Below are 26,907 nucleotides of genomic sequence, written 5' to 3'. Positions count from 1 at the left end.
CAGTCAAATGCTCACTGTGTTGTCCTTTCAACGGAGAGCACATTTGTGGACTGTGGCACATGATCAGTTATCATTGTCATGCATTTCATTTTAACTACAATGTTTAATGCACAAGCGTGTGTATGCGCTCCATGTTTATATGATGTTACGTTAAGCATTCCTTGCACCAGATCATGTTATGTATAGTGCATCAACACACGTTTCCATAATACCACCAAAGGATTGTATGTTATCATTCCAATTGAGTCTAGAGTTACACAAATGCAACTTTATTTTTCTTCTTTAATAACATGTTTAAGATGACTCGATAACAGTGGTTTCTGCAGAAATCTAGCAACACAGGGCCAGCCAGCCATCTCACATTGATTGCTAGGGAAGGTTCTCAGCAGGGTTTTACTCTTTGCACTTGATATGAAATCAAACCTGCACTGCCACTAGCCAGCAGCACATCATTTGATGTATAAGTGTTTATCTTTTTTAATTGCCAGTTGTTTAATTGTACTGGTCATTGATCGAATGCAATGATTTCCATGGGAGAGTGTCTTAGCGCAATAAAACGAGGGCAACTAGGGAACTCAGCAGAGGAATAAACATTCAATATGTGTGCAGAAGAACAAGTAGATGCCCAGCTGTTAGCTGTAATGTTGTGTTAGGGAACCCATCACAGGTACCCTTTATAGACAGTAACAATCCCAGTATTGCCACTGTAAGAACACGCTCATTAAGGCTTTGGAAAGTTTTGCCAGTATTTCCTTCTATAAGGATGTACCTGTGATGCCATTGCTCACATTTTGCTTTGCCCAAATATCAGCATTTGCCCCTATAAGGACACAGCTAGCATGTTCCCCTGTAAGGACACACATCTCTGATGGCTTTACCCCAAAAGCCCAACTCTTTTCCATGCAAGAAAACACCTTTAATGGCTTGGTCCTAAAATGCCATATATATATCGCTCGTTTAAGGACACTCCTGTGATGGCTTTGCACCAAAATAATACTTACCGATTACACGGCACAACTGTGATGGCTTTGCACCAAAATAATACTTACCGATTACACGGCACAACTGTGATGGCTTTGCACCAAAATAATACTTACCGATTACACGGCGCAACTGTGATGGCTTTGCACCAAAATAATACTTACCGATTACACGGCGCAACTTTGCCCAACTATTATATGCATTTGCCCGAGTAAGAACAAAACTGTGACGGATTTGACACAAAATGCCAGATTGTGCTCCTATAAGGACTCAGCTGTGATTACTTTTCTGGTAAATGGACACCATTTGCCCCTATGAGGACACACCTTTAATAACGTTTCCTGAAAATGCCAGCATTTACGCCCGTAAGGGCACATTGGTAATGGATTTGTCCCAAAATGTCAGAATTGGCACCTTAAATGGAATACCTGTGATGTCTTTGCCCCAACATGCTGTCCTTTTCCCCTGTAAGAATATGCAATGTGTTTCATTGCCATAGAAAAAAGACTTCCATTTGCCTTAGTGAATGGAAATCTTTCTATTATTTAAATTCTTAATGTAATAACTAACTTACACACATTTCTCAGAGTAAACAGCTATTTAGTAGATAAATGAGCTTCATTTAAGTGTTCCATGTACATTATAGCGTGTTGTGAGATACTTTGTTCACCATCTCAAAATGTGTTGTTATTTCACAAAGAGTACTTAAGTAAAGTCCAAAGACATACTAAATACTTTTAAGGACTGAAAAATGTGTGCAAGTTAGGGTTGCCACACTATTACATTAAGTGTAGACATAGTATAAATACTTCTGCTTTGAACTGTTTTGCAAACTAAACAGTGTTTGCTGGATACATGAGCTTCGTTTAAGAAGTCATTGTCAAATCACAGTGTGTTCTGAAATGGTGACATCACCAGCTCCTACATCCATCACCCCAGCCATTACTCTGCCTTCTCACAAATGGGGTCTCTCTGCCCAGATGATTCAGTGTTCGCTGTGATATTCCTATTGAATCCAATGGCCGGGAGGATTTCTGTATCTGTGGAAATAAAAATGTGTGGATTATAAAATATGGTGTAAATACTTTTCTGTTGGTGTCTACACATGGAAACTCAGAAAGGATAAATGATGGGTAAAAGGGAAGTGCTTTAAAACCTAATAGGAATAGGGATTAAAACACGTGGGGAAAACAGTAATTAAAAGAATTACATATCAGCAGAAAAGGGAACAATTCTAAATGAGAGGGGGGCAAATAATGAGACATAAGGAAATAATAACACACGTAGGGAGATATCTAAGAAGATTACTCAGAAGGAAGTCTAAACACAACATGGTAAAAATGGAACAGTGTTAGAAAAAATAATATTCAATAGGGGAGAAACAAGGATAGGTAGCTGTAGGGAACAAACAGACGAGAAAAAAGGAACACCGGGTTTGGAAAATGATTGCATTAAACAAATTCTTTATGAAAAATGCAATACTCCCAACTGTAGATAAAATGTATGTTGCCGGACACCTTGAAGTACCATAGCATAATAATTGCACTACTGATGTCCGTCTGAGGAATTGTTATCACAACATCCACCTGTATGGTTAGATGTACTTTGTCTGATGCAGTTGTCATTAAGAGGTAGTCCTTGTACTACCAAGATAACGTTTTGCCCAGATACATTGAAGTGCACCTTTGTAGTTATACATGTGATCTCAGCCACAGGACAATATTGATCATTTATAACAAACTAAATGCTGTGTTATACACAAACATGTTGAGAAAGAGGCAATGTGTGCATATTTGTCAGTATGCATGCAGGTAACTGATAATCATTTATTTTTTATAAACAATGTAGTATCTGGACACAATTATTGTAGTTTTAGATTTTAAATGATAATGTGTTAAAAAAAGCAGAAGGGCTCAATATATGGCAGATGCAAAGATGTTTGTGAACAAAAAAATATCTTATTAGGGATAATTACAAGATGAGCCAAACTCATGAAAACCCAACTCAGTTAGGAAATATCGTCTTCCTGAAGTTCAAATTAATAAAGTCAATCTGTTTCCAGGATATATTCTCAATCACTTTCCAGGTTTCATCTTCTGTAGATTCAAGTTCTCTGCCCCTTGCCCCCGTCACCTGGGAGACGCCTTTGTAGGTCTCTGTGTTCCCCCCCATCCACTTGCATGCTCAACCTGGACAAATGTTGCTTCTGATGATGCAGAGCAATTCCCGCATAGAGAAAACAGAGAGAGAGAGAGAGAGGAAATCTCCCTTTTACGCTAAATACGTCTTGGTTACTCTCACCACCTTCCTGTGCTAGGATCCTGTCTCTCAACCCAAATACACTGTCCTTGCCTACCACCTCTACATTTCATAAGGTGACCTCTCTGCACCACCCATCCTGTCCTTTAATCCGTAATTTTCTTTCTGTTCTTTCTGAGCCTCCGCAGCACTTCACCACATGGTCGTACCTCCGCCCAACATCAAATTACTCTTTACAGGTGTTGGACTTGCCTGTTCCATCATCTTAACTCCTCTTCATAATAATAATAATAATTTGGCATTTATATAGCGCTACGAACCCTCAGGTATCTGAGCGCTGCTTATTATTACCCATGGTGTGTGGTGCTCATTTATTGACCTCGGAAGGATGAAAGGCTGAGTTTGGCCCTGCCGGGATTCGAACCTGCGTTAGCAGGCTCTGCATGGATGTCAAAGCGAGCGCTCTACTCGCTGTGCCACTTGACCGGCATAAGAGCTCCTTAGCTCCACCTCCCTGGTCTCACCTTCTCAAACGTCTGTCAACCACCTTACTCACTGCCTTTCCCCCCTTCCTTCGTATAACCTCCTGCTTCCTCCCTGCGGTCATGTTCTTAACTTCCTCCCTGTTATTCTCCTTCACCTACCCCATACTCCTTCAGATGTTCCTACTGACCACCTCTTTGTTCGAATTGACCTCTTGGCTCCTACTGATGTTTCCCACTCCTAATTTTTCTTAACTTCCTCCTCACTCCTTCTAATGTCGCTCCCAAATTCCTCCTTAGCACTTCCCCCCACTTTAACAAACTCCTCTCCATCTCTTCTTTCGTCTTTCAGTGACTTCTCTACATCCTTCCTCCTTTGCCTTCTAAATGGCCTTCTGCCCCAGCCCTCTCCAGTTTCCACTCCTCGCTCACCACTTTCAAATGTTAACTCTGTGACTTTCCACCTCTTCACCAGTGAATGTCCTTCCTCTGCTGTCGTAGGAATTGTCCCTTATGTAGGGATGGTTTTGCGTAGCTTTGCCCCGAGTGGCAGGAGACATCACATTACCTGTATGGGCATGCTCCTCGACTGTGATGATCTGTAGTCCCAACTCTTTGGAGGAATACATCATATAGCCATGCCACCACCCCCATCATTATCCAGCATGTTCTTCCAAGTAGATGGTCTGCCCATGCTTTTCATGTCCCCTGCCTGTGCCTGGAGTGATCCCCTCGCCCCCCTCTGATGCCTTTTGGCTGTCTAGTGCACAGGTGGGTGGGTGCTGGGCATTCCTTTTGTGGGTTGAGGAGACTGTCAAACCGGTTCTCTGCATGTGGTTTGATGTTAGTGTTTGTCCCATTGATTTTACTGATGACAGTGGGTGAAGGGGACTTTCTCTGTTGTGCTTACAGCCATGAGGGAGACATGGTTCACATTAGTGTTAGAAAGAAGTGCAGGACTTCCCAGGTGTTGCGATGTTGTATTGGAGATGTGTGTGCTTCTCTGCCACATTGGGTATAAAATAGGAGAGTGGTGAGAGTGCTCCAAGTCTGACCCTTTTTAGGGCATGGCAAGCACTTCCACAAGGGTGCTTATGTACTCCCCATATGTCTTCCTCTTTCTGCATACACAAGTGCATTTCTGTGTCCAATCCAGCTGTTTCCTCTTTGTGGGAATGGGCTCATGGGGAATGTAGTCCTTCACGGTGTGGTTTGTTAGCTAGGTCTCGATAACTTGGGTTTGGGTCATTTCCTCTACCACCTCTCCTGGTTTTAGTGCCATAATCTAGGTTCCCCAAAGTCCTCCTCCTTCCAGAATTGTGGAAGACATAGGAGCTGTATAATCGGTTCGCCCAAATAGGCATGGTGATGTGGTTTGAGAAGATGGCTTTTCCGATTATTGCTAGGCTTCGGTGCCAAGGGGATGGCACATGCCAGGTCTATGTGGCATTGTTCCCGATTTCCCCTCCTCATCACAAATGGCAATCATAACATGTGTATAATGACAATGGCATGACAAATCAGTAGAACACCTAAAAAGTTTAAATTAATCAGAATCACACATTTAGGTGTTTACTTGGTATGGTGTTAAACGCCGGATAGCAGCGCATTCTATCTTTCTCTGGGTCCTTTTTCAGTTTGAGAAAACCATATTGGCAATACGAATAAGCAGAAATTAAAGGTTATTAGAGATGGATGCATGTGCAAATGGTGTGTGATCTTGAGCTGCAGCTTATTGGCATGAAAAGGGTCCTCCTGGGGGGGTGACTGGCTGTGCATGCCAAACCCCTGTCAGATTATTCAAGAGATTATCTGTTTTTTTTTAATCTCGTCTTTTAAAAAGGAGCACTCTTCATTCATTAAAGGGGCAACGTTTGGACTTAGGAAGTGCACATGAGACCCTTTCTAAGCTATCATAACAATTTCAACCATTAGGCTCCCACACTGTTTACCATGGCCTTTTCTGCTTTATTTGATTGCAAACATGAATTTGCGCCTAAACATTTAACTAACGTGCAGCTGCACAAGAATCACATTGTAATGGTGGAGTAACTTTAGAAAGCAGTGCTTAGTGTATGCTCCTTTGCTTACATTCAGAATGCAGCCCTTCTCTATTGCCCCCAATGAGTGAAATCGCGCTAGCAAAACGTGCGTTCCGACTAGCCGCTGCCAGCAGGATTTCAGAACTCGGCTGTAATTAGGTGCATGCTGGGAATGCCAGTTCATCAGTTGCAACAGGTTTCTACTGGACCCAGTTGCTTGCGTGCATGTTTTGATGCTGGGTTCTAAGGGGGGCAAATTCATTTCTCAGAAATGGTACAAGGAGCTGGACGACGCCTGCAGTTTCAGTTGGTAAGTTTGTTTAACCCCTCGGGCTTGCCTACTACTGTACACAGCACCAAATCCGATGCTAAGGGTCATATGCTAAGGGACACTAACACAAGTACTTTAGCCATCTGTAGCTAACCAGAATCAACGTGGCAGTGCTTCAATGCCTCTAGACGGAGTCACGAGGGCCAGAAGCGAGTCCCTATTGATCAGGTGTGATAGGTTTGTAATTGGGGTGCTGTGCTCGTAAATTGGACATGGTCAGATGGGCGAACGCCCCCTGAAATGACTGTGTTAGCTTACTTAAGTTGCAATAGATGGACCTATAACTGTAGCAAATTCAGCCAAAAACACATGTTCCTGGATTCCGCTTGATTGGGGTCCCCTTAGTAAGCCATGTAGTTTGGAATTAAGTAGCCCCAGTCTTCAGTGTTAATTAATCGATCAAGGGTGCTGGGCCAAATCGATTCTCTAGGGGGAAAAACGATTATTTTGTGATCAAAGTCAGTAAATGAATGTCCGGTGGTGGCTTATGGGCTACATACTTTCATTGGTTAGATGTTTTTCTTTTCTACGTGCGTGCGCGTGTGCATGAGCGCGTGTGCGTGTCTGTGTGTGCCCATCTCTCAGTGTGTGTGAATATTATGCTCTCCTGCTACTGCTACTAATTGTTGTTTCCGTCTACAAATGGCTTTTGCTTTTTGCAGCTTTGAGCAGTCATTCACTCCCCTACGCCTCTCTGATTGGCTCAGTGTCCTCCCTGTCTAGCCAAACTACTCAGTCCATATATGATAATAGCTCTCTCCCACGATTCGCTCGAAAAGGTCTAAACATCTTTGTCTCTCTTATTTTCTATTGGATGCCCATCAGCTCACTCCCATTTATGGACCGGTTGAGCAGTTTGTGTCTTTCCCGCCTGTGCTTTTTTTCTTTCCCTCTGGGGTGCTTAATCTGGATTGGCCATTGTATTTGTGGGCGTGACCCACTATTCCTATGCATTAAAAATAAAAAAGGTGCCACTGTGCTGTATGTCTGTCACACCTGAAGAGTATGCAGCGGCATTCAGAATGATATTACTGCCAATTTCCCAAGAGAAAAAAAAAAAAACTCTTGCTGAGTCGTCTCGGGACAAATGTCAACTTGCCTTGCGTCACTACCAAAAGAACTGAAGGTGTACACTTCTTCTCTACACTGTGTCGATAATCGTTCTTAACAGTGAAATAATCAGCGGGCAAAGGCACACTGGTAGTCCATTGGGCTAATTATTGTGTTTCGGATATGCCTACAATACAGAATTTCTGGTCTAAAAGAGCTAAAGTAGCGGCTTCGCGTAATGAGTTGTGAGAAGCCATTCAAGAACCAGCCTAATTGGCGCTCTGTGACTATGGCATGCTGCTAAAATTGCTGGTGACCAAACTAGACTGGTTTGCCAGGGCCTCCAGTTTGAGCCCCCTCACTCATCATTATTTTCCTTTGTACATTCTCCGGTACCCTGGGGCTCGCTAGCTTCCAATGCAGTAGCCGTCTACAGTGTCGCGCGGCCAGGGAGGAATCATGCAAGTCCGTTTCCTTTATTTGTGCTAAGGGTTATTAGAGGGAATTGAATGGGGAAAGATGCATCTAGTTAGCCCCACGTGCCGCTCACCTGTTCTCGCTCTTTCTGTCAGTGGACAAAGATGTTTACACCTGGTGTTGATTGTAGGCGTGGTTAGGATTCTTAAGCATAGTTGGGATTTTCAGTAACTCAAAGATATGACCAGGCCCAAATATTTGCTCTACGTTTAGTTGCGCTGTTTCTTTCTGTTTTTCACAACTGGAGTCCCTACAATCTGCTCTGAGTGCAAACATTTTTGAAGCTTCACGTGTCCATCGTCCACCTTTGTTTACAGCCACTGTTGTCTGTGAATACTGCGGCATGTGTTTGTCTTGTCCATGTTCGCATGCGAATGTCTATTGCGTCTAACCTTCTGAAGAGGTGCAATTCTTCAGGAAATGATTCCTTGACAGCTTCGCCAAATAATTGCCATGCATTCAAGTCTCTCCGCCTGTGACTCGTTGTGCTCCATCTTGTCAAACTTCCATTCGTTTACTTTCATGAATTAGCCAAGTTTTTTCATGTCTGCCACCATTTTCTTTGCAGGTTCAGGTGCCTCCGGTTACCCTGTTAACCTTCATTCCTCAAGTTAGTTTTCCTTGATTACGCATAAGTCACTTTTTTTTTCGTTTCCTGGCAAGGTGCTCCTCTGGCCCTCCTAGGCCTCTTTCAGTTTCTGTCTTCTCAAGTCACTTTCCATCATCTAATTCAACACAACCGCCATTTCATACGGTGCAGGAGGAAAGCAAATTTTGAAATCAGTGGTTACACGCCCTAACAGTCATAACTCAAAGCAGATGTGTCGACATCAGCCCTAACTGTTCCATTGCTCTGTGTCAAGCTAACTTCATTTACTCATGGTCCAATAACCCTTTTCTTTTACACCAGGAATGGTAGCTTTGGGGATATGCTTGGCGGCTTTCCTTTTGGCTTTAAAGCTCATCTATCTATGGCATGTTTCGCTTTGAGTAACCAAACTATCTGCCTGCTTTCCTGACATACAACATTACTACTACTTGTACATTCCCTGTTGCCCTAACTAAAGTGTTTCCAAGAGCTTGTGTCAATCATGTGGTGCTCACGGTCGTTTGCTTTTTTTTGTCTCCTTCAATAGGCATGGCCAGCCATCCGCCAATACCGATCCTGGAACTCGCTGATCACATTGAACGGTTAAAAGCTAACGACAACCTGAAGTTTTCGCAAGAGTATGAGGTATACTTATTGGTGGTATCCAAAGTTCAGCTTCTGTGTGTCCACATGCTTGTGATTATTCTTGATCAAGTCCTAGAAGACTTGAAAGAAATAGGCCTTCTCACATGATCAACTTTTAGACCATGCACCAAGAACACGTGACTCATCAGTGGTCGTTTTTTCTTTTGAAGGTAGGTGGTCTCCGTCTGATCGCTGTCATACAGCTTGCCGTAGTGCAGTTCTGTGGCTATCTCTTTATGAATGCCTCAGTCCTTTTAATCGTAAGTTTGGAGTGCCGTAAACGATGCCCTACCTCTGCATTGTGTCCAATAGAAATGTGGACATGCACATTTTCACAATTATGCTTGCCCGTTTTATTCTCCTTAGAAGTGCCAACATATGTGTCATACATTTGTGTTGCAATTTGAGCAGGACATCTAATTGCATAGACAGTGGCTATTGTAGAATCAACGCTGTGTTGCTCAGAATAAATCGCAAGCGTAGTAAACACAGCATTGGAATCAGTCGTTTGGATGAAGCTTTCATCATCATAAGGTTAGTCCTTTCATCCAGACAGCCAGGCCAGCATGCGAACAAGCTTTTTAAGGAGTGGAAGCAGGAAAGGTGATATTAATTTGAAATTACCTGATGTAACCTTAACTATAAGTGTTAGCTGTAAATCAGTGGTCGAAGTGGGCAGGAGAGGTTGGGAGCCTTGCTCCTTTGCTTTTTTAAATTAAATGTTACTGTCCCTGTACTTTTATTTTAAAAAGAAAACATTCCCGAAAAAAGTGTAGGAAGAAGTTGAAACGTGCACTTCAGGGCATGCACTGAACGTTCCCTTAAACATCAGCGGCATGTGTTTGAGGGTTTGTATTGTGCGTGGGAGGGGGGGCGTGGCGATGGGGTTTGTGTGCACCAGGGGCAAGCCCGTAGGGAACATAGTTCCACTACTTGTTTTTGTAACATTCGACTACTGCTGTAAGTTGGAGACGGACAGTCATTGTATACTCTAGTGGAAGAGATTGAAGCAGAGGCTTTACTAGGGGGAGCTGAGAGGGCTGTAGACCCAGGTCTTTTGCTTGTAGCCCTGGATTAAAGCTCAGTGGCTACAACAAAAAGGGTAGCTACACCCTTGGATTGGAGTGGTTTGTAAGTATTGTATTGGGATCCAACTGTGTGCATTGTTGAACCATTTCACTGATAAACCTTATTTTCCTGTGTTATAATCATTTCCCCTACTGGCCTTAGTGGGTGCTGGAAATCAAAGCTGACACCCTGAATTGCATGCAGCTTCTATGCCCGCCCTTGCACCAAGTGGACCATCTTTCTGATGTCCACCTTTCACACACGGTCACATAGCTCACTAGCCCACACACCCATCCTAGAGTCTCTTAGCCCTAAGTGCAATCCACCAGTCCATTGCAATACACTGAAGTCATATAGGCGTAGCTCAAAAGTGAATCACCACCTTTTCTTTGTGCAGGGCCTGAGCTAATAAGGGTTTTCCTTTCTGTACCAATAGACTTGGAAGCTAATGACGCTCACATGGCATATTGTTATAATGTGTTTTCCCTCCTAATCACTCACATGTAAGCCTTCTGCAGTACATTTATGTATGTGTATTAAAGACCATGGAGGGAAAACAATTGTTCAAATTAGTGACAATGGGCCGGATTCATGGAATTTTTTGCATGGTTCAAAGTGACTTTGCACTGCTGAAAAGTGACTCTTCACTGCTGACACAAACCCTAATTTATGGAACTGTGCAAAGTGTATTTTTGCAGTACAAAGTCAGAGCATAGTCATGTTTGCAATACTCAATGGCTTTGCACAGACTTTGCACAGTTCTATGAATTAGGGTTTTTGTAGTGCAAAGTCACTTTTCAGCAGTGCAAAGTCACTTTGAACTGTGCAAAAACTTCCATGAATCGGGGCCCTAAATGTCTTGGGGGGAATACATTGATGTAGAGTTAAGATGTATTTATTTATTTATTACATTTATTACACGCCCAGACCCTGAGGTATCACAGCGAGGTTACAGACAGTTTGTTAAAAGCAAATAGACATATGCAGTTTCATTTCTAGTTACACTTTACAACAAGGCCTAGGTTATTTACAGTAAAAAAATAAGCCAGCAACTTAAGCAGGAGGTTATGTACAGTAAGTGTGGCATCTGATATGTCAGTTTTGGTTAAATAGCCAGGGTTTTTTAAAAACAGGTAGGGTTTCCTCTTAGGAAGGGTACATGTGGGTGGGGCCTAGAGAAGCATAGAGAGGCTTATACCCTGTCGGTTGAACGCGCAATGAAAGTGCACTGTCCTTGACGAGAAGCATACAAGCAAGATACTCAAGTACTACTGGAAACAGAACAGTACGTTAACGACACAGTACAGTAATCGACAACGCACTTTTCTTTCGAAAATTCTATTAAAATCCCTGGAGTGTGCGGTATGATTTCCTCCAGTATGCACGATGTGGCAGTCTGCGCTGCTATTACAGGGAAGGCGGCATTATCTGGCGGCTTGTTGGGCCAGCGCGGAGGAGAGACGCGAATAGCATCAAGTATACGATGAAGCAATTGGCGTGTGAAATGCCATTCTATGTGTCATTTATTTCTGCCACCTCATCTGCTTTTAACAATGCCGGTTTATTCCTGGTAATTATAGCCACGGCGCGCCTGCGAACTGCCGCGTGGAGAGACACGGTTGATGACAGATTACATGTGCTTTTCGTGTAGGGTTCCCTGCACAGTATGCATAAAGTGTGTTTTTTAACCTCTTTTTTCCGCATTTATGAGAAGAAAAAAAAGCATATCGGTAATGGCTCACTGTTGCCCACGCTGTGCCTTTTCCGGCCCAATCCATCAATACTTTGATTGGCATTTTTAAGCAATTCTAAGGGAGACTATAGGGCCAGCGTGCGCACCACGAACATATGATTAACATATGGAATGGTTGCATATTATATTTGTCATCAGAGGACATTGTTTTTAAAAAGAAAAAGAAAAAAAATAATGTACAAGAAAATGGCAGTTGTCGAATAGCCATTGGCTAAAACATATTTTTTTGTGTTATTTTTGCTTATATAATTTCCTTAAAAAATATTGCAGTCGCAATTGCGGGAAATACTTTGAAATCATAATTGTTCTTAATAGAGAAAAGGATGAGTGCATCGTGGGAAAGTAAATGTGATAAGAGCACAACAGCAACATTGAAATGTGTTGTTCTTTGTACCTTATTACCTACACATCACAGCAATTAAGTAGCTGTTGGTAATTAATTAAGAAAACATTAAATCAAACCAGGCACACGTTCCACTCGTAGTCAGAATGTACACAGTTCCCGAATGTGTTGTTTTCTTGACAGCTCCTGTTAGCACTGGTGGAAGTGCCATGTGCTGCGATGGCAGCTGGTTGTGAGTCCTCTGGAGTTTTGGCCTTCCGAGGAATGACAACCATTATCAAGGCGTCGTGGCCCAGTTCTTTAGTTCTCTGGCACATCGAGTGCAAAGCAGCGACTACATAACATGGCGTCAGTCCCACCTTACGCCTGGTACCAGTGTTCTTAAAGAATAATACTGGCCAAAAGTGGCATTCTGAATTGCAGTAAAAAATGAGGTGTCCACTTGTAAGCTTATTTTGTTCTGTGATTTTAGCAAGCATCAATCCTGATAATCTGTACTGAAAATGAGCAAACCGTTTGAACGGGCACCTTTCTTTTCAGCCTAGCACATCTGTGCCTGGCTCTGGTTCAGATCCCTCTGCTTCAGTCCACCATATCCATGGTATGATATGATATGATATGGCATTTATAAGGCGTCTATACCCAAGCGTCTATACCCAAGCGTTCCAAAGCGCGACGAGGCAGGGGAGGGGAAACAGAGGGAAGACAGAGATAGCGATCCTACTAGGCCAGGTGACATTGAGATTGCACAAGTGCAGGGGAGGAGTTAAGGGGAACAGTGCTTGGGGGAAGAGGAAAAGTGCGAGGGGAATGGGAGGGGGCAGTGCAGTACACAGGATAACAGTAAAGTAAATAAAGACAATAAATAATAGATAAAAGTGTGGTCAGCTGGTGTCAAGTGCAGGGGTAAGTGCAGACATCAGGTGTCAAGTGCTATTAGGGGCCATAGGGATACAGAAACAGTACCATGGTTGCCAGGGGGGCAGTGCTGATGTGCAGCTGGTGGGAAGGGGACCTGGGCCCGAGATCAGAGGGTAGCCAGGTAACCAGTGCAGTTTCAGATTCAGCCAGGAGATCAGCAGGGGAAAGGCAGTGAGAAAGCAAAAGCAAAGCGGAAGGTCTTGAGGTGCTTCCAGAACCGTAGATGGTTCTCCTCAAGTTTCTGTTCCAGAGGGACGCCCCAGCAGAAGAAAGAGATCTACCACCAACTCACTGCTTGGAGAAGTGACTAACCCTGAGGGAATCGGAGGTGGATGAACGAAGAGCTCAAGGATATTTAGGAAGAGAGAGATTTTAAGGTATTGAGGCTCTACATGTTATCCAATGGTTCTGGGTTTGACTCTACTTTCTCTGTATTTCAGCATCAGGTGTGGGGAGTGAAGTTACCGGTCTCACACCTCATTTTCCTCTTTTCTTTATGCATAGGAGTGACGGTGCATGCAGTGTGTGTTTCAGGATACCGCCAGGAGCTGCATATCTATTTGGTAGCAAAAAGCTCCAGCATTGATTCATTTTGTGTTATGTAAACAGGACCTTGGAATGGCCACCATTGAGTTGACAGCTTACTTTGTGAAATGGGAAACATCCAGGAGACCCCACAACTATGTTGTTGGTGGTGTTGGTGGTAGCGCCTCTCTTTCAGGTTCAAGCCCTGACTTTGGTCTTGATCTTCCACACAAGATATTTGTACAATGATTGTTCTTCTGTAATGTGTGCCATTCTTTCCACAAGCTAGGTCTGTGCTCAATAAATATCATAATAATAGAATAATAAGCTATCCCACCCTCCTTCCCTGCAAGACATCACATTTAACCCATCCCTTCAGCCCACCCTCACCAAATCTAGCAGTGCTGGAGAGGCAACACAGTGTCAACGGTTGTGTCAACCTGGTTGAAGACCACAGCTTACTACAAATCACATCTAAACAGAGATCAAAAGGACACACCACCTCTAGAAGACTACTGTAAGGCAAAGTATTTTATGTAGTAGCCTTTGGGAACACTACACACAACTAGAACTACATGTGTAAGCAAAACCAACCTTTGGTATAAGTCTGTACTACACGGTTTTTGGTAGCGGGGTTGAGCAGCCAGGCTTATCTCAAGAGGGAATGTGAGCTGTAAGAATGTTACACAGAGGTCTACAATCACAGGTGTTCAAATAAACTCTTACTCTCAAGGTTTCTTTGTTAAATACTTATTAATTTATTTAACTGTCAGTTATAAAACATTCATAAGAAGGAGGCAATGTAATCACACACAAATATAATTCAGTACTGCACACTCTAAGTTTCTGAGGCATTCAGAATACTTTGAAGGAGGAGCAAAAAGGCATAGGTTATCAGAACATAGAAAGAATACCATTATTTCTTAGGCAGTGCAGCTATTTTGAGTTCACCAGAAGAGTCAATTCAATTCAATAGGCTAGGCCAAAGTCAATGGGCTAAAGTCTTGGATCGGATAAAGCAGTTCTGCTAGTAAAACAGAAAAGTCTCTGCAACAGTTCTTAGCAATAGTTTGTAGCAAGAAGAATCATATGTTGGGACACAAGCTGATTAGGCCTGTGAGTTGGGAAAGTTTCAAGCACTTTCACTGCAAGAGGTAAGTACGCTCAGTCTGATTTTACAATACCTTTACAAATGAAGAAAATATGCAGCTGGTGACCTCTGTTCCTGGCAGTTCCTGCAGATCTCGCTGTTCCTGGGCCTCAGTCATGGGGACAAAAGGGAGGATGTCGGGGCACTCCTGCACTGCACTGGGACTGGTTAAAAAGCTGGCAACTGGCCAATTTTCAATTCCAGTAGCTGTAGTCAAGCAAGCACACAAACTGGTGTCCCTCTCCCTGGTTATTCGGTTTCCTGCAGCACTCTGAGGAAAATACAACCAGCTCTGAGAATGGTATCAAGGTGGCTTAGTGTCGAGTTGATTGGTCCCACCAACTCAAAGGGAGAAGTCATCCTTGCAGGGCTTCTCTGTCGAGATGAACTTAGCGATTCAGACATGCGGCAGGGCTTCACCGGGCAAACCGGTCCAGGAGTTGCAGCAGCCAACCTTTTCAAGCTTGTCTTCAGTTCTTTTGTTCCAGTGGTTGACTCTGCCTTCGAAGCCAAGAGACTCGCCTTTTATTCAGTTCTCTCCCATTCATTCCAGCCTAGCTGTCACTCACCCAGCAGGGTGGCTGTCCTTGCTGGACAGTCAGACAGCCAATCACCACAGAGTGCATATGGGTCTCCTAGGAGACTAAGGACAGGGAGTTTCAGGCACCTCCCTCACTTCCTGCACACCCAAGACACTCGGGCGCCAGAGGCGGTCTTCACTCCTGAAGCCTGCCAAAGGCGAATGAACAAAGGAACCAAACCTGGTTTGGCACACAGAGCAAAACTCTAGAAGGACCTTTCCACAAAGAAATGGTGAAAAAAGAAGACTGGGACTTGTTTTTACGGATGGGGCTCAGAAGCCATCTTGAAAAACATGGCTCCTGTGATTTAACGCTACCGGTGTTCGCGGTTGGGAAAAATCATGGTAGTTTGTTGTAAAACCACTGCCACCAGCCATTTCAAGAGGAAAGGGTAGCATTTGACTGCTACATGAGTATCTAGACACAGGGGATACTAGGTAACCTGTCAAGCGCTCTATTGTAAGATAGGTGTGCTGGGTCTAGGAATTTAAAAGGACTATTAAAGTCAATTTCACTTTATTTACTCTGGGAAACGGTACTTTATCCCAGAGAAGGTATTTAAACCTTGGGAAAGCCTGAAAAGGTTTCCCTGTGCCACTGCACTGAGGGTGCTGTGTGACACACATGAAAAGATGATGCCTATGGATTTGTCTAATACTCCATAACCAAAGAAAACACAAGAGTAAAACACATTTCAAAACACATGAGAGAGTGGGAAAAAGGTTCACAGTCTCTCCAGGTAAAACAATCAAGTCCTCAAAATCCAGCAAATTTGCTTGGTGTCTCTAAGGTGAAGGGAATTAGCACATTTTTTAGAATTCTCCCTAACAGCTACCCTCTGAATATCATTCACTCTGACCACGTTCAGACTCAAATGCTCCAGACTCACTTATAGATCCACCTGTTTGAGTTTGTAATGACTGGTAATTACTGACCAATAGAATTGAACCCCCCCCCCATGAGACTGCAAATCATTGTTCAATGGTGAGAACCAGGCTACGTGACAAGTGCTGTGCAAGGCTATTTGAAATACAAACTTATATGCACCGAGAAAAAAAGGATGTTCCCTTTTATTCATTTGAATGTCGGCAACTTCATAGTAGATCTGATTTTGCTCCATGGTTGGAATTCTGTTCACCCATGTGATTCTCCCTGGTCATCCCTCTCACTCCTGAAGCCATGATGTTGTAGCTCGTCCACTTCAAGACTATGAAACAGGACCATCAGTGGCAGCATTTATGACAACATGTCCTGTAGCCTCCTGTGTTGGACATGAAACCGATAACTGATTACCTGCCTCTCACCAATTGCCTATATCTTGGCAAACAGTGTTTTGGTAGGATGTGTTCCCACATCCTGACTGCAACAGTGTAAGGTTCCATTTCCGACCTGACTGTTACCAGCCTTGATGGTCAGGTTTTGTTTCGGAAGCAAGATCAGCGGGTGATGAACCTTGTTATCACCTGTGTTATCACCTGTGTGTGTCAGGTCAAGTGATATTATGTTTAACATCCATACTGCATGTGCCTTGGTCTGGGGCTACACCCAAAGTACGGGGTTAAATTAGGTAAAGATGGACCAAAGACAATTTTGCACTCACGCTGTTTATTAAGAAACTCTCTCCTATGGTTTATTTGTCAATAATGTGATGGCACATTACATATATAAAATCCTATTGTGTCTGGAACAGACCAGTCCTTGTGACAGGTTGCTGTTACAATCATGGAAAAAAAACTAAGCAATGTTTAAGTGACATAACAGTCAACATGAGTTTCGACCAAAAGGGTCTCTATCAAGGCTGTGGAGCAGGGGTGTTGCTAGATCTGGACAAGATCCGGTGCTACACTAATGTCGGGACCGTCGAGACTCGGGGCTAGCTACGAGTCTCGAAGGTTTGGTTGTAGCTCCTGAGCTTCTATCCGGGGCTACAACCAAAAGACCCGGGGCTATATCCCCCATAGCCCCCCCCCAAGCAAAGTCTCTGCTGTGGAGGTTAGTGAGATGTTATTTTTTATAGGGTGGCAATATCACGAGTGGCAGGATACATTGATTAGTGTAGAACATGGTTCAAATTGTAGTGAAGCAAAGACGGGAGAGGAGAGAGGGAAAAGGAGGGTAAACAGGCTTAGATAAGTCTGGCATTAATTCTGCATTTGGTCGGTGGCCAGATGCTAATCATTTTTAGTGACTCGGGCCAAGCAGAGGTACTGGTGGGCCTGAAAATGGGTGAAGTATATATGAGACATTGTCTAATGCTGCTTTTAAGCTGTGCCACTGCAGGAGTGTGAACCTTGTCCCGGGGCAGCATTTTCATTCTTAGACAGACTGTAAAAGTGCTGTTCCTTGGGGAAAGTAGTTCCATACAAGACTCTTTTATGGTGGGTGTCACTTGTTGTGGTTTAAAGGTGCTCGATATCATGGAGTCCCTGCATTTAATTTGAGTTCTAGTTAAGTCAATACCGTGGTGAGATCCGTAGCTGGTGTGAATAAATGTAAGTGTCTTGTCTCTTCTTACCACGATGGTCTGACTAGTGAAGTCAAATGCTTAGGGATGGTCCTGGGTGTCCGGGGACCATGAATTACATAGAATATCAGAACACAACTATCTATGATAGGTTATAAAGATTTGTTAGAGAATACTAGATGAGCAAGGTGTTAATTTCAATTGGATTTATTGTTGTTGGGGGTGTGATCTGGTTAATCATGGGGTCCGTGACCCACCCTGTTGGCGGCAGCATTTGAATAGATTTGCGGATGAAGAACAGATTTATCTTACCAGTTGGGTTACTGATGAGTAAGTGTTCCCAAGTCTGCAGTTTGCTGTGCTATCCTTTCGAATTTGATGGAGGTGCACCCAATCTTTTATAGTTACTAGAATTCCTAACATTCTCAAGGTTCCCAGTACATCTGTGTGTTGGGCAGACTAGTGTCTATAGATAACAAAAACAAAGGTGGATGTATGGTGCTTAATTCACTGAGTGCTCAGGCAGCGTTATTATGTTCCCAGTATGACAATTGTTTCACGCATGTAAAATTAATGGGTGAGTGCAGCGTTTGCTAATGGCCTAAATAGTTAAAGTTTCCACACATATTAAATCATTGGCTGGTCGCCTGATAATACTGGATGCATTCAATTTAAGGTGGTCTGCAAAGAGCTTGACTCTCAAAGCTGACTGAAATGTTGGAGTTTCGTCTTGTACTTAGTAGTCTGATACTATGCTAAAACATGTTGTCTGGGCTCACAAAGGCAATGGCTTACCTTAAAATCCATGGTCGGGCAGATGAATAGATGTTGGAGCAGGTTCTGCACGCGTATCCAGGTGGATTGTTCTTCCATCTTGTAATGACTGCTGTGTCAGTCTAAATCCTAAGGCAGGCGGTCATGTGGTCGTTACGGCCACATGTTGGGTCCAGATGACTCTGGGAAAATTATTCCCAGATGCTATTGGTACAGATTAGAGATGAAGCTCAAACATAACCACCATATTGAGCCGCCATATTGAGAAGGGGTGCGTCTTGATGTTTGTTATAGATTGAGTAGGTCATAACGACCAAGAAGGCCTAGTGAGTGTATGCAGACCATAGACGATTCAAGTTTGAATTTCACATTAGCATTCATTTGGAGCCACTGAATGGAGGTCAGTGTGGAGTTAATGTGGTATTTCTGGAGTTTAAGAATTGCTTATCAATAATCTTGTAACACCAGTGCCGGACTGCAATGGGTCTGTGGTAGGTGAGGTTCTAAAGGAGAAAATAAGGTTTCTTTAATAGTGGAGGAATGCAGTCTATTTCAAAGGCAGTAGGTCTGTGGTAGGTGAGGCTCAAAGGGGCAAATTAGGGTTTATTTGATAGTGGCAGAATGTTGCCTATTGCAAACGCAGTGAGCACATAGCCAGAAGTTGCGTATCAACTTAGTAGATCACCCAAGCATTGAGCAAGGATAAGAGTGAAGTATTTGGCTATGGAGGGAGGAATGGCGTCACTCAGAGCTTGAGAGATACCAAAGGGAGTGAGGAGTAGTACAATGAGATTACAACTGATATAGTGGCGGGAAGTATAAACAGGTAGGCAGAACTGGACTAAAAAGTTTTAGGTTTAGCTTTAATGCTGGATTGAATTTTGGACAGCTTCAAGGAGAGGACTGATCCCTGTCTCTCTATTGTACCTTACATTTAATAATGGATGTTAAGCGTTAATGCGACCTGAGCACTGTGGCCAAGAAGACACAGCTTTTCCCATGATGCCTATATCTTCCTGGAATTGAACGAAGTCTTGGTTATGCCACTCTTAGAAAACACATCTGGCCCTTCACTCCTGGCAACATTTCATGTCAATGTTCCATGTACACACTATTGTTTGTTATATCCGTAATTTTGGTCAAGCCCATCATAGTTTGCGTAGTCATTATGGGTTCAAACCACATGTGGGCACAGAGTCAGTGATGATAAAGGCATTACACAATTAGCATTGAGTGGCTTATTGTGGTGTAGCTGCAGCACTTCTACAATTAGATCTGCCAATTGCTTTTGCCATACTATGGACTACCACCCTTTTCTTGATTGTCCTAACAACATGGGCATTAGTGGTATGGTACTCAAATGGAACGGAACCACTCTTCTAATTCTGAATGAATCAGTCACACTTCCTACATTTGAACAGCAAGCATGTCCTTTATATTGGGATGCCACATGTCCCAGCTCTGTTGTTCTATTTAATCTGTATGTGGCCCCTCTTCGAACACTTGTCAAGGTATATGGCACTAAATTGTGTGTGGATGTGAATGGCATGTCTATTTTCCAACATCTAGAAGAATACTTGACACAAACTGAGAACATATTCTAAAATCGTGCTTGTTTCCTTCTGTGAATGGATGTGTGACAAATGGTTGAAAGTGAGTGGTGGTAGAACTGAAGTTCTGGGCTGTATTAAGGACACTGCATGGTGGCCTAATGCATTTGGCTTCCATGCATAGCCCTCTGCACCCATACCTTCCAAGTGGGAGTTGCATGGGAAGTAAAATCAATTGACACCTTCTGGCACTACCTAAAATATGCTCTATTTGCTGGCCAGAAATGTTTCTTCTAACTTTTAACTGCTCAATACAGTCCTTTACTTCTTATCTTTTCCTGAATAAGTGCTGATTATAAACCACTTTGCCACATTCCAAAGTGTTCTTTTGCTGTGCTGCCATATATCGGCAATGCTATCACAAGAATACAACTGCAATTGAGTTACTATGACTATAAAAAAACATTATTTGAATACATTTTACAACAATGCAATTCACTTAGATTTTTTCTGAAACAAGCGACAGGTGTTGGCACCAGAGAAACATTTAGATTTTCTTTCTCTAGGGATGATTCACATGTTGGACACCATTGGTATCTAGCTTAGACAAAGATGCATGAATGTGTGTTAGTGTTGACTTAGTCACACTTATTCTACGGGCTTCTTTCTAGGTTGGAACTTTTTTTTGGGGAGAGACAAGGTCTTGATTCATTAAAGGGTGATACATACATGCGATTATATTAGTGAAATAAACAAGGAATCAGTAAGTTAACTTTCATGTTCATTTGAGTCTACTTAAGAGAATCCTTTAATTTGTGTGCAATATTATTTGGAAAACTAAAGTTTGTTATTTAAATTAGCGTTCATTTTTGGGGGAATCGAGGAGAAAAATGTACCTTCCTCCTATTCCACTTCAAGAAATATAAAACTCTTTTCGGGATTTTTCTTTTATCTAAAGTATGATTTTCAGAGGTGAAAAAGTTTATCAATCTCTGAAAATCCACGAGCCACATTGTATACCATGATCACAAACCCATGCATAATTTGCATAAGAAATGTTTGGCCTATACCCAAGTGATTGCGCTTATCCTCTCACCACCTATTGGTCAGTAATTAGAAATTCTCATAGACAACAATGTATGTTGCTTACAAATCATGTTTTAATATGTGTTTCAGTATAGCATTATGCAACATTCTCAGTCAACTGCCAGCCTTACCAAACTAGGTTTTCACATTTGTGTCAATACAGTAATTTGCAAAAGTTCTCAGCCAAATTTCAGCTGACACGTATTTGACCTTTGATCTTTATCAAGGCTTACAAATGGCACAAAGCTAGTTGACAACCTTCTATTTCATAATCCACACTAACAACATTTTCAAATACCAAGACAAATTGATTAAACATAGCATATTATCATCATTGGATATGAGAGAGGGGAAAGTACAAAGGGTAGAGATAGAACAAATAAATAAATAATTAAAACACAATTGAAGAGAAAAGGAAAACTATGTTTGATATATTATCAACATTCTGGTACTCCTGTAGTGGCACACAATATATTTCTATTCTGTTATATAGGTGGGCTTAAAGGTGACACCCAGATGCACCCTATCCATAAAAACGTTCTTGACCAAAATTGGAGTGTACAATTAGCTGTTACATTTTAATATAGTTAAGAAAAAATGTGATTCTTCGCTGCCCAGTGATTCATGCATATTAGAGCTAGTAAAAACAAATCACACCTTCCCTGATATTTCTGACTTCATTCTCATTCAAGTGTTGCATGCAATCTCCACTCTATCTAATTACTGTTGCCCATGTGAATGTTTCCACCATGCATCAAAAGGGCCATCCTGATATCTACTCAAGATGCTACTTAATTCACCATTTATATAGAGTATGGTCTACTCACCATATATATGTCTCTATTGAGCTCGGTAGAGCATTCTCAATATGTCCTAAATACCACTGATATCTGAAAAAGTTATAGTTGATCTGGTTTTAATGTTGCAGTTGGGTTATCACACTATTAGAATAATAAAGCCTTGATCGATATTACAAATGTCCTGGTTCCACTATAGAATTAATGATATATGGTTAGCTCACCCATTTTCATCAGCATGTAAACCAATCTTCTAGGATCCATCCATTAACTGTGCATCTTTGTTGTGATAATTCTTCAGTCCCTGAAAGTAATGTTATCTTGTTAGCCTCTGGCCTTTGTTAAATAGGCATAGATGCCATATCACATAAACATTGGTTATATATATAATAAACATGATGCCTCGTGCTATTACCTGAAACCAAATTATGTATATCCCTCACGATATGCTGATCATAATAATAATCACATTGCATTGAAATATGCCTTTCCCTTATAACTTTTTCATGGAGCTTTTCGATTAATGAGACAAATATATTCAGAATCATAAGAACATTCCAAATTCAGAGACATGCAATATGTTTCTGTAGTTGTGAGCGTAACAGAGTTATTAAAATGATTGAATGAATTAAAACCTCATGCATTTTAATATATTATTTGTATATGCATATGATCAGGGCCCCTCCACTGAATTAATATCTAGCAAATGTTTACAAAAGTAGAGCTGATAATGTTATTTCATTATTTTTCACTTTAAATGCATTTTATTGCCAATGCTCCACATTACATGTTTTGTTGGGATCTTGATACTAACCAAAAAACATTTACTGAAACAGATAGTCTGGGAAACAAAGAAAACGTTTTAAAAGACTCCTTAATGTAAAGATAAACATTTTACAAGTAGGCGTAATGCTCTGCCATGTCAAGGTTCAGGGTTTGTGCCGACATCTGTTCCTCTGAAGTTGCCTTTACAGGCTGGCCATGCATCTAGCAATGTAATTCCAGTCAGGCCATTCAGCTAAACATTAGGCCCATGAAAATGCTGAATTTGGAATGCACTTGTCTTTTACAAACAAGCCTTTGTCCTTGTTCACACAACTGTCTCCATACATCTATTTAAATGGCTTAGTTACCGATTCACTATGGGACCTGTTTTCCAGAAAAAATGATCTCTGCACAAACACTTTTTTCAGAGTTTAAACTAGGTTGAGCATGTTGAGATTACATGTAAAAAAGGAAAAAAAAAACAATATTTGTGTAATTCTTACTGGTAATGACAATGTAATTAAATGTAGGCATATAAACAAATTTAACTTAATCTACATAATTTTTTATACACATTCTGTCAATCATCTCCTTGAAGAAAACTAAAATATAGTGTCTATAAATCAGCATGTTCTTCATGCAACATGCCTGCATATATATATAGAACATTTTTTGCATTAGCTAATTTTGTTTTATTGAAAAGTAGCATTTATCCCTTTTGTAGTTGATGTTTAGTTACATGATCTTTAAATACAAAGTAATGAAACACATAATGTTTACTCAAATATTGTTTACAATATTCCTAATGCATTATATGGCTGATGGCATGGGAATGGAAGCAGTGGGCTGGGGGTTCCTCTGTTCATTCTTTGGGGGTGATTACCTACAAATACCTTATAAAAGTTGTGTAATAACACAATAACTCAAGAAAGAAATGTCTGCATAATCCCCCCGCCCCCTTTTTGAAGCCTCATGCATCACCACTTTTGTTTTTCAGAAAGTCCACAATTTTTGCACTTCCACCAATGCTAACTACCAATGCTACCTGGATCTAAATATTTAATTTCGCCAGCCAGTATCCATGTGCACTCAATGCATGTTCTGATAACAAAGCAGGTACTTCTCTGTTTAAGAGTGAGTTGATGGCTTTAGTCAAAGAATTGAATAGTTTCTGTGTGATCACAGAATCATGCAGAAATACCACAAAAAACACCAGCATATTTCTTATGGATTGGGTACCAGCAGTAAGGAAGGTGGACGAGGGGATGCAACTTCTTGGGATTAACTTTGCCGATGGACAGTACTAAAAAATAAGGTTCTGTATTTGTGAATCTTTGTCAGAAAGTAATATTTTCATGGGGACCCTTGGGAAACAGGAGCTTAAATAACATCATAACAATTGAAATATTCATTGAAATGGTAAATGTCAAATTGGTGTTTCTGCCATCAATTCTAGAAGAGCCTGACACTGAATCGTTTTGGCTACTAAAATAGAAATAAGACACATTTTAAAAGTAAAATATATTAATTAAAGGTGACCAGACTAAGACATCAACAAGCATCTTTTAATTATAATTCATAAACTCAATTTGGGAGGCAATCAATTGTTGTAGGACTTAGTGTCCGAGTCACATGGTATTACGTACAAGTAACAAGTACAACATATTCTGAGGGCAGAGGAGGACATGTGAATAACACATTTAATAACAGCAGCTAATTCAACACATTTGTCAGATGAGAATGTCTATGCAGACTTACAATTATTCTAATTGACTTTTTCTACTTTAATTCATGTGTCTCTGAACCACATAACAACAACAGTCAAAGTGGTAGAATAATATGTGCAATGCTTACTTTGTTGGGTGGAGTTTGACATGCGGGTCGAAAGACTGAATATATTAGGCATTCCCATCTAACCTTCACCACTCATTGACATATTACATATTAGATGCCACAATCACCTGAATATGTTGCCTGCAAATTGATCAAGAGGCTATATTAAGAAATATACACCTGCAAGGCTAAGAACCTTTGGGTCATCTTTGACTCAACCCTTTCCTTCTCTGCCCATATCTCTGAGGTCTCTACAAAGTCAAATTTCCTACTGCACCTCCTCAGAGGTACTCTGCCTTTCCTCTCCTTCCCCCAGAAGCTAATGTTATCCCAAGCTCTGGTTCTCTCTAGCTTGGACTATTGTAACCGCCTCTTTCTCAATCTACCTGCCTCTACTCTCCACCCTCTGCAACTAATCCCGAACATGACTGCGAGACTTTTCCTCGGCCTCAAGCCCTGGGATCGTATCTCTCCAGCTCTGAAATCTCTCCATTGGCTCCCAGTGGATGCAAGGATTAAATTCAAAACCCTCTGCATTACCCACAAGGCTTTCTGGGGCCGGGTCCAAAATACCTTCAGCTATTCTTCTGCAAATACCTCCCCTCTGAAGCTCTTCGTTCCTCTACCTCTAACTCCCTCAGGGTCTGTTGTTTTTCAAAGAAATGAGCACGGGGTAGATCTCTGTCTTTGGCTGGGGCTTCCCTCTGGAACAGCCTCCCTGCCACTGTAAAACTTGAGGAGAACTATCTCCGGTTCCAGAAGCACCTCAAGACCTTCCTCTTTACTTCTGCCTTTGCTCCCACTCTCCCATGCTGATCTGTTATCTCTTGGTACCATGCACCTGGCCTCCCTCTGCCCTCTGGAACCAGGTACCTGCTTACCTGCTCAACCTGCCACCCTCCCTCACTGCCTCCAGGCCACCCCTTGCACTGGGGTCTGTATCTGTACCCATACAGCCCCCCCCCCTTTTTTCATCCTGCACTTATCAGACCTAACCTGTCTGCTGCCTTAAGCCTATCACTTGCAAATTGCGGGCTGCACTACCACCGTTTGTTGCCTTTATTTTTTATTTATTGTTATTTATCTGTTTCTCCTCTGCTTCGCACTTTCCACTTCTCCCCCCTTCCATGCACTTTTACCCTCCCCCTCTGCCATGCACTTGGGCGTTCTCAATGTCACTGGGCCTAGTAAGATTGCTGTTTTGTTCTCCCCTGTTCCCCTCCCTTGCCTTGTCGCGCTCTGAAACACTTGTGTACGAGCACGATGGAAATAAAATATCAATATCAATGTTGTGCCTTTTGCTGTCTCCAATGCAGCAAGTGTTAGTGGGAATATCTAACTTTCTAAGTAGGTCTACCGGATAGCCTATGTTTGTGTATATTATGGCATGAACTTCATCATTTGTAGCCAGCATCATCATCATCAGTCTTATCTGCCTATTAATTTATTTACTCATGATTTATAGCATGTTGCATTTCACAGTGGTGACATTGCTTCAGAGCGCTGTTGGTAAAAAGAATGGGGGAAAGAGCGGAAGTATCTTGGATGATAGGTGTATTTTTAAGCTATGGCGGGGGCACATTCCACTAGAATCCAGGCCTGTTTACAGTACATGATGCACTTGAATACATGGAGTGGTATGTGGCCAGGTGGACATTTCTCCTTTTCAAGGTACACAAAATGCTTTAAAGAAGAAAGTGCTCTTAAGGGCTCTCTTACACTTGCCATGGTCTACTTGGCATCTCAGTACTTGGAAATGTCATTCCTCATTTTGAGTTTGATGACACCAATTTGTCTGCTTGGAATTCTAGCTTTGTTATAAAAATCATATAACAAATGAACTGTTGAATGCATGATATATGCTTGAATAAACTAAGAGTATATTTGACAAGCACATGGAGAATTAGAAAATATAGGCTAATACATAAACTGCAAAATTGATACCTTTGATCGACTAGGTGCAGGACAGTAAGGAATATTCCCTTATTTGTTGAAGTTAGTCCTCATGCTCTGTAAGACAGATTGTAACGCCCTTTAATGCCCCCTCCATTATTGCTTTGGATCACAAAAAGCATCTTTATGATCCAGACGCAGAATCTTGCCCTGCATCCTGGTCCAATCCCTGGCAACATATCTAACATTGTAATGTGGTTGCATTGGATTTGCTGCATTGTCTTGCATTGCCATCAAGGAAGTGTGCCTGATTCATTAAGCATTGTTCCCAAAATGACCTAGTCAAAATTTGTGATGGATGTAAATGTATGAATTAATCTTAACCACGGCCATTGCTCTGGGTAACCTTGCACACCATTGTTTATTAGCCTCCCTGTGCCATTGCAGAAAGGGACCAGCTAAATGCCAAGTGTGATCCTACCATCAATGGGAGCAGTCCAGCCCAAACTGCTGGGTCACATACCCTAGTATGGAAACACAAGCAACCT

The 26,907-nt window shown here is 41.9% G+C and overlaps 1 protein-coding gene across 22 annotated transcripts in view; it reads left to right on the top strand.

Moving 5' to 3' along the window:
• Window positions 1–26,907, top strand: part of PTPRD (protein tyrosine phosphatase receptor type D) — a 4,803,934-nt gene that overhangs the window by 4,510,750 nt on the left and 266,277 nt on the right. For 14 of the 22 annotated variants that reach the window (XM_069625937.1, XM_069625939.1, XM_069625938.1 and 11 more), the window contains 2 exons: window positions 8,191–8,232; window positions 8,759–8,856. In XM_069625937.1, the coding sequence (XP_069482038.1) occupies window positions 8,191–8,232; window positions 8,759–8,856 (140 nt within the window). The remainder of the gene's footprint in view (window positions 1–8,190; window positions 8,233–8,758; window positions 8,857–26,907) is intronic. The other 8 variants (XM_069625942.1, XM_069625941.1, XM_069625940.1 and 5 more) reach the window with 1 other exon arrangement.

Source organism: Ambystoma mexicanum, chromosome 6p, assembly GCF_040938575.1.
Source record: "Ambystoma mexicanum isolate Mex_15411 chromosome 6p, UKY_AmexF1_1, whole genome shotgun sequence".
In the NCBI taxonomy this organism is placed as follows: Eukaryota; Metazoa; Chordata; class Amphibia; order Caudata; family Ambystomatidae; genus Ambystoma; species Ambystoma mexicanum.
Note: the sequence above shows the minus strand (reverse complement) of the source record. Positions and strands in the feature narration are given on the sequence as shown.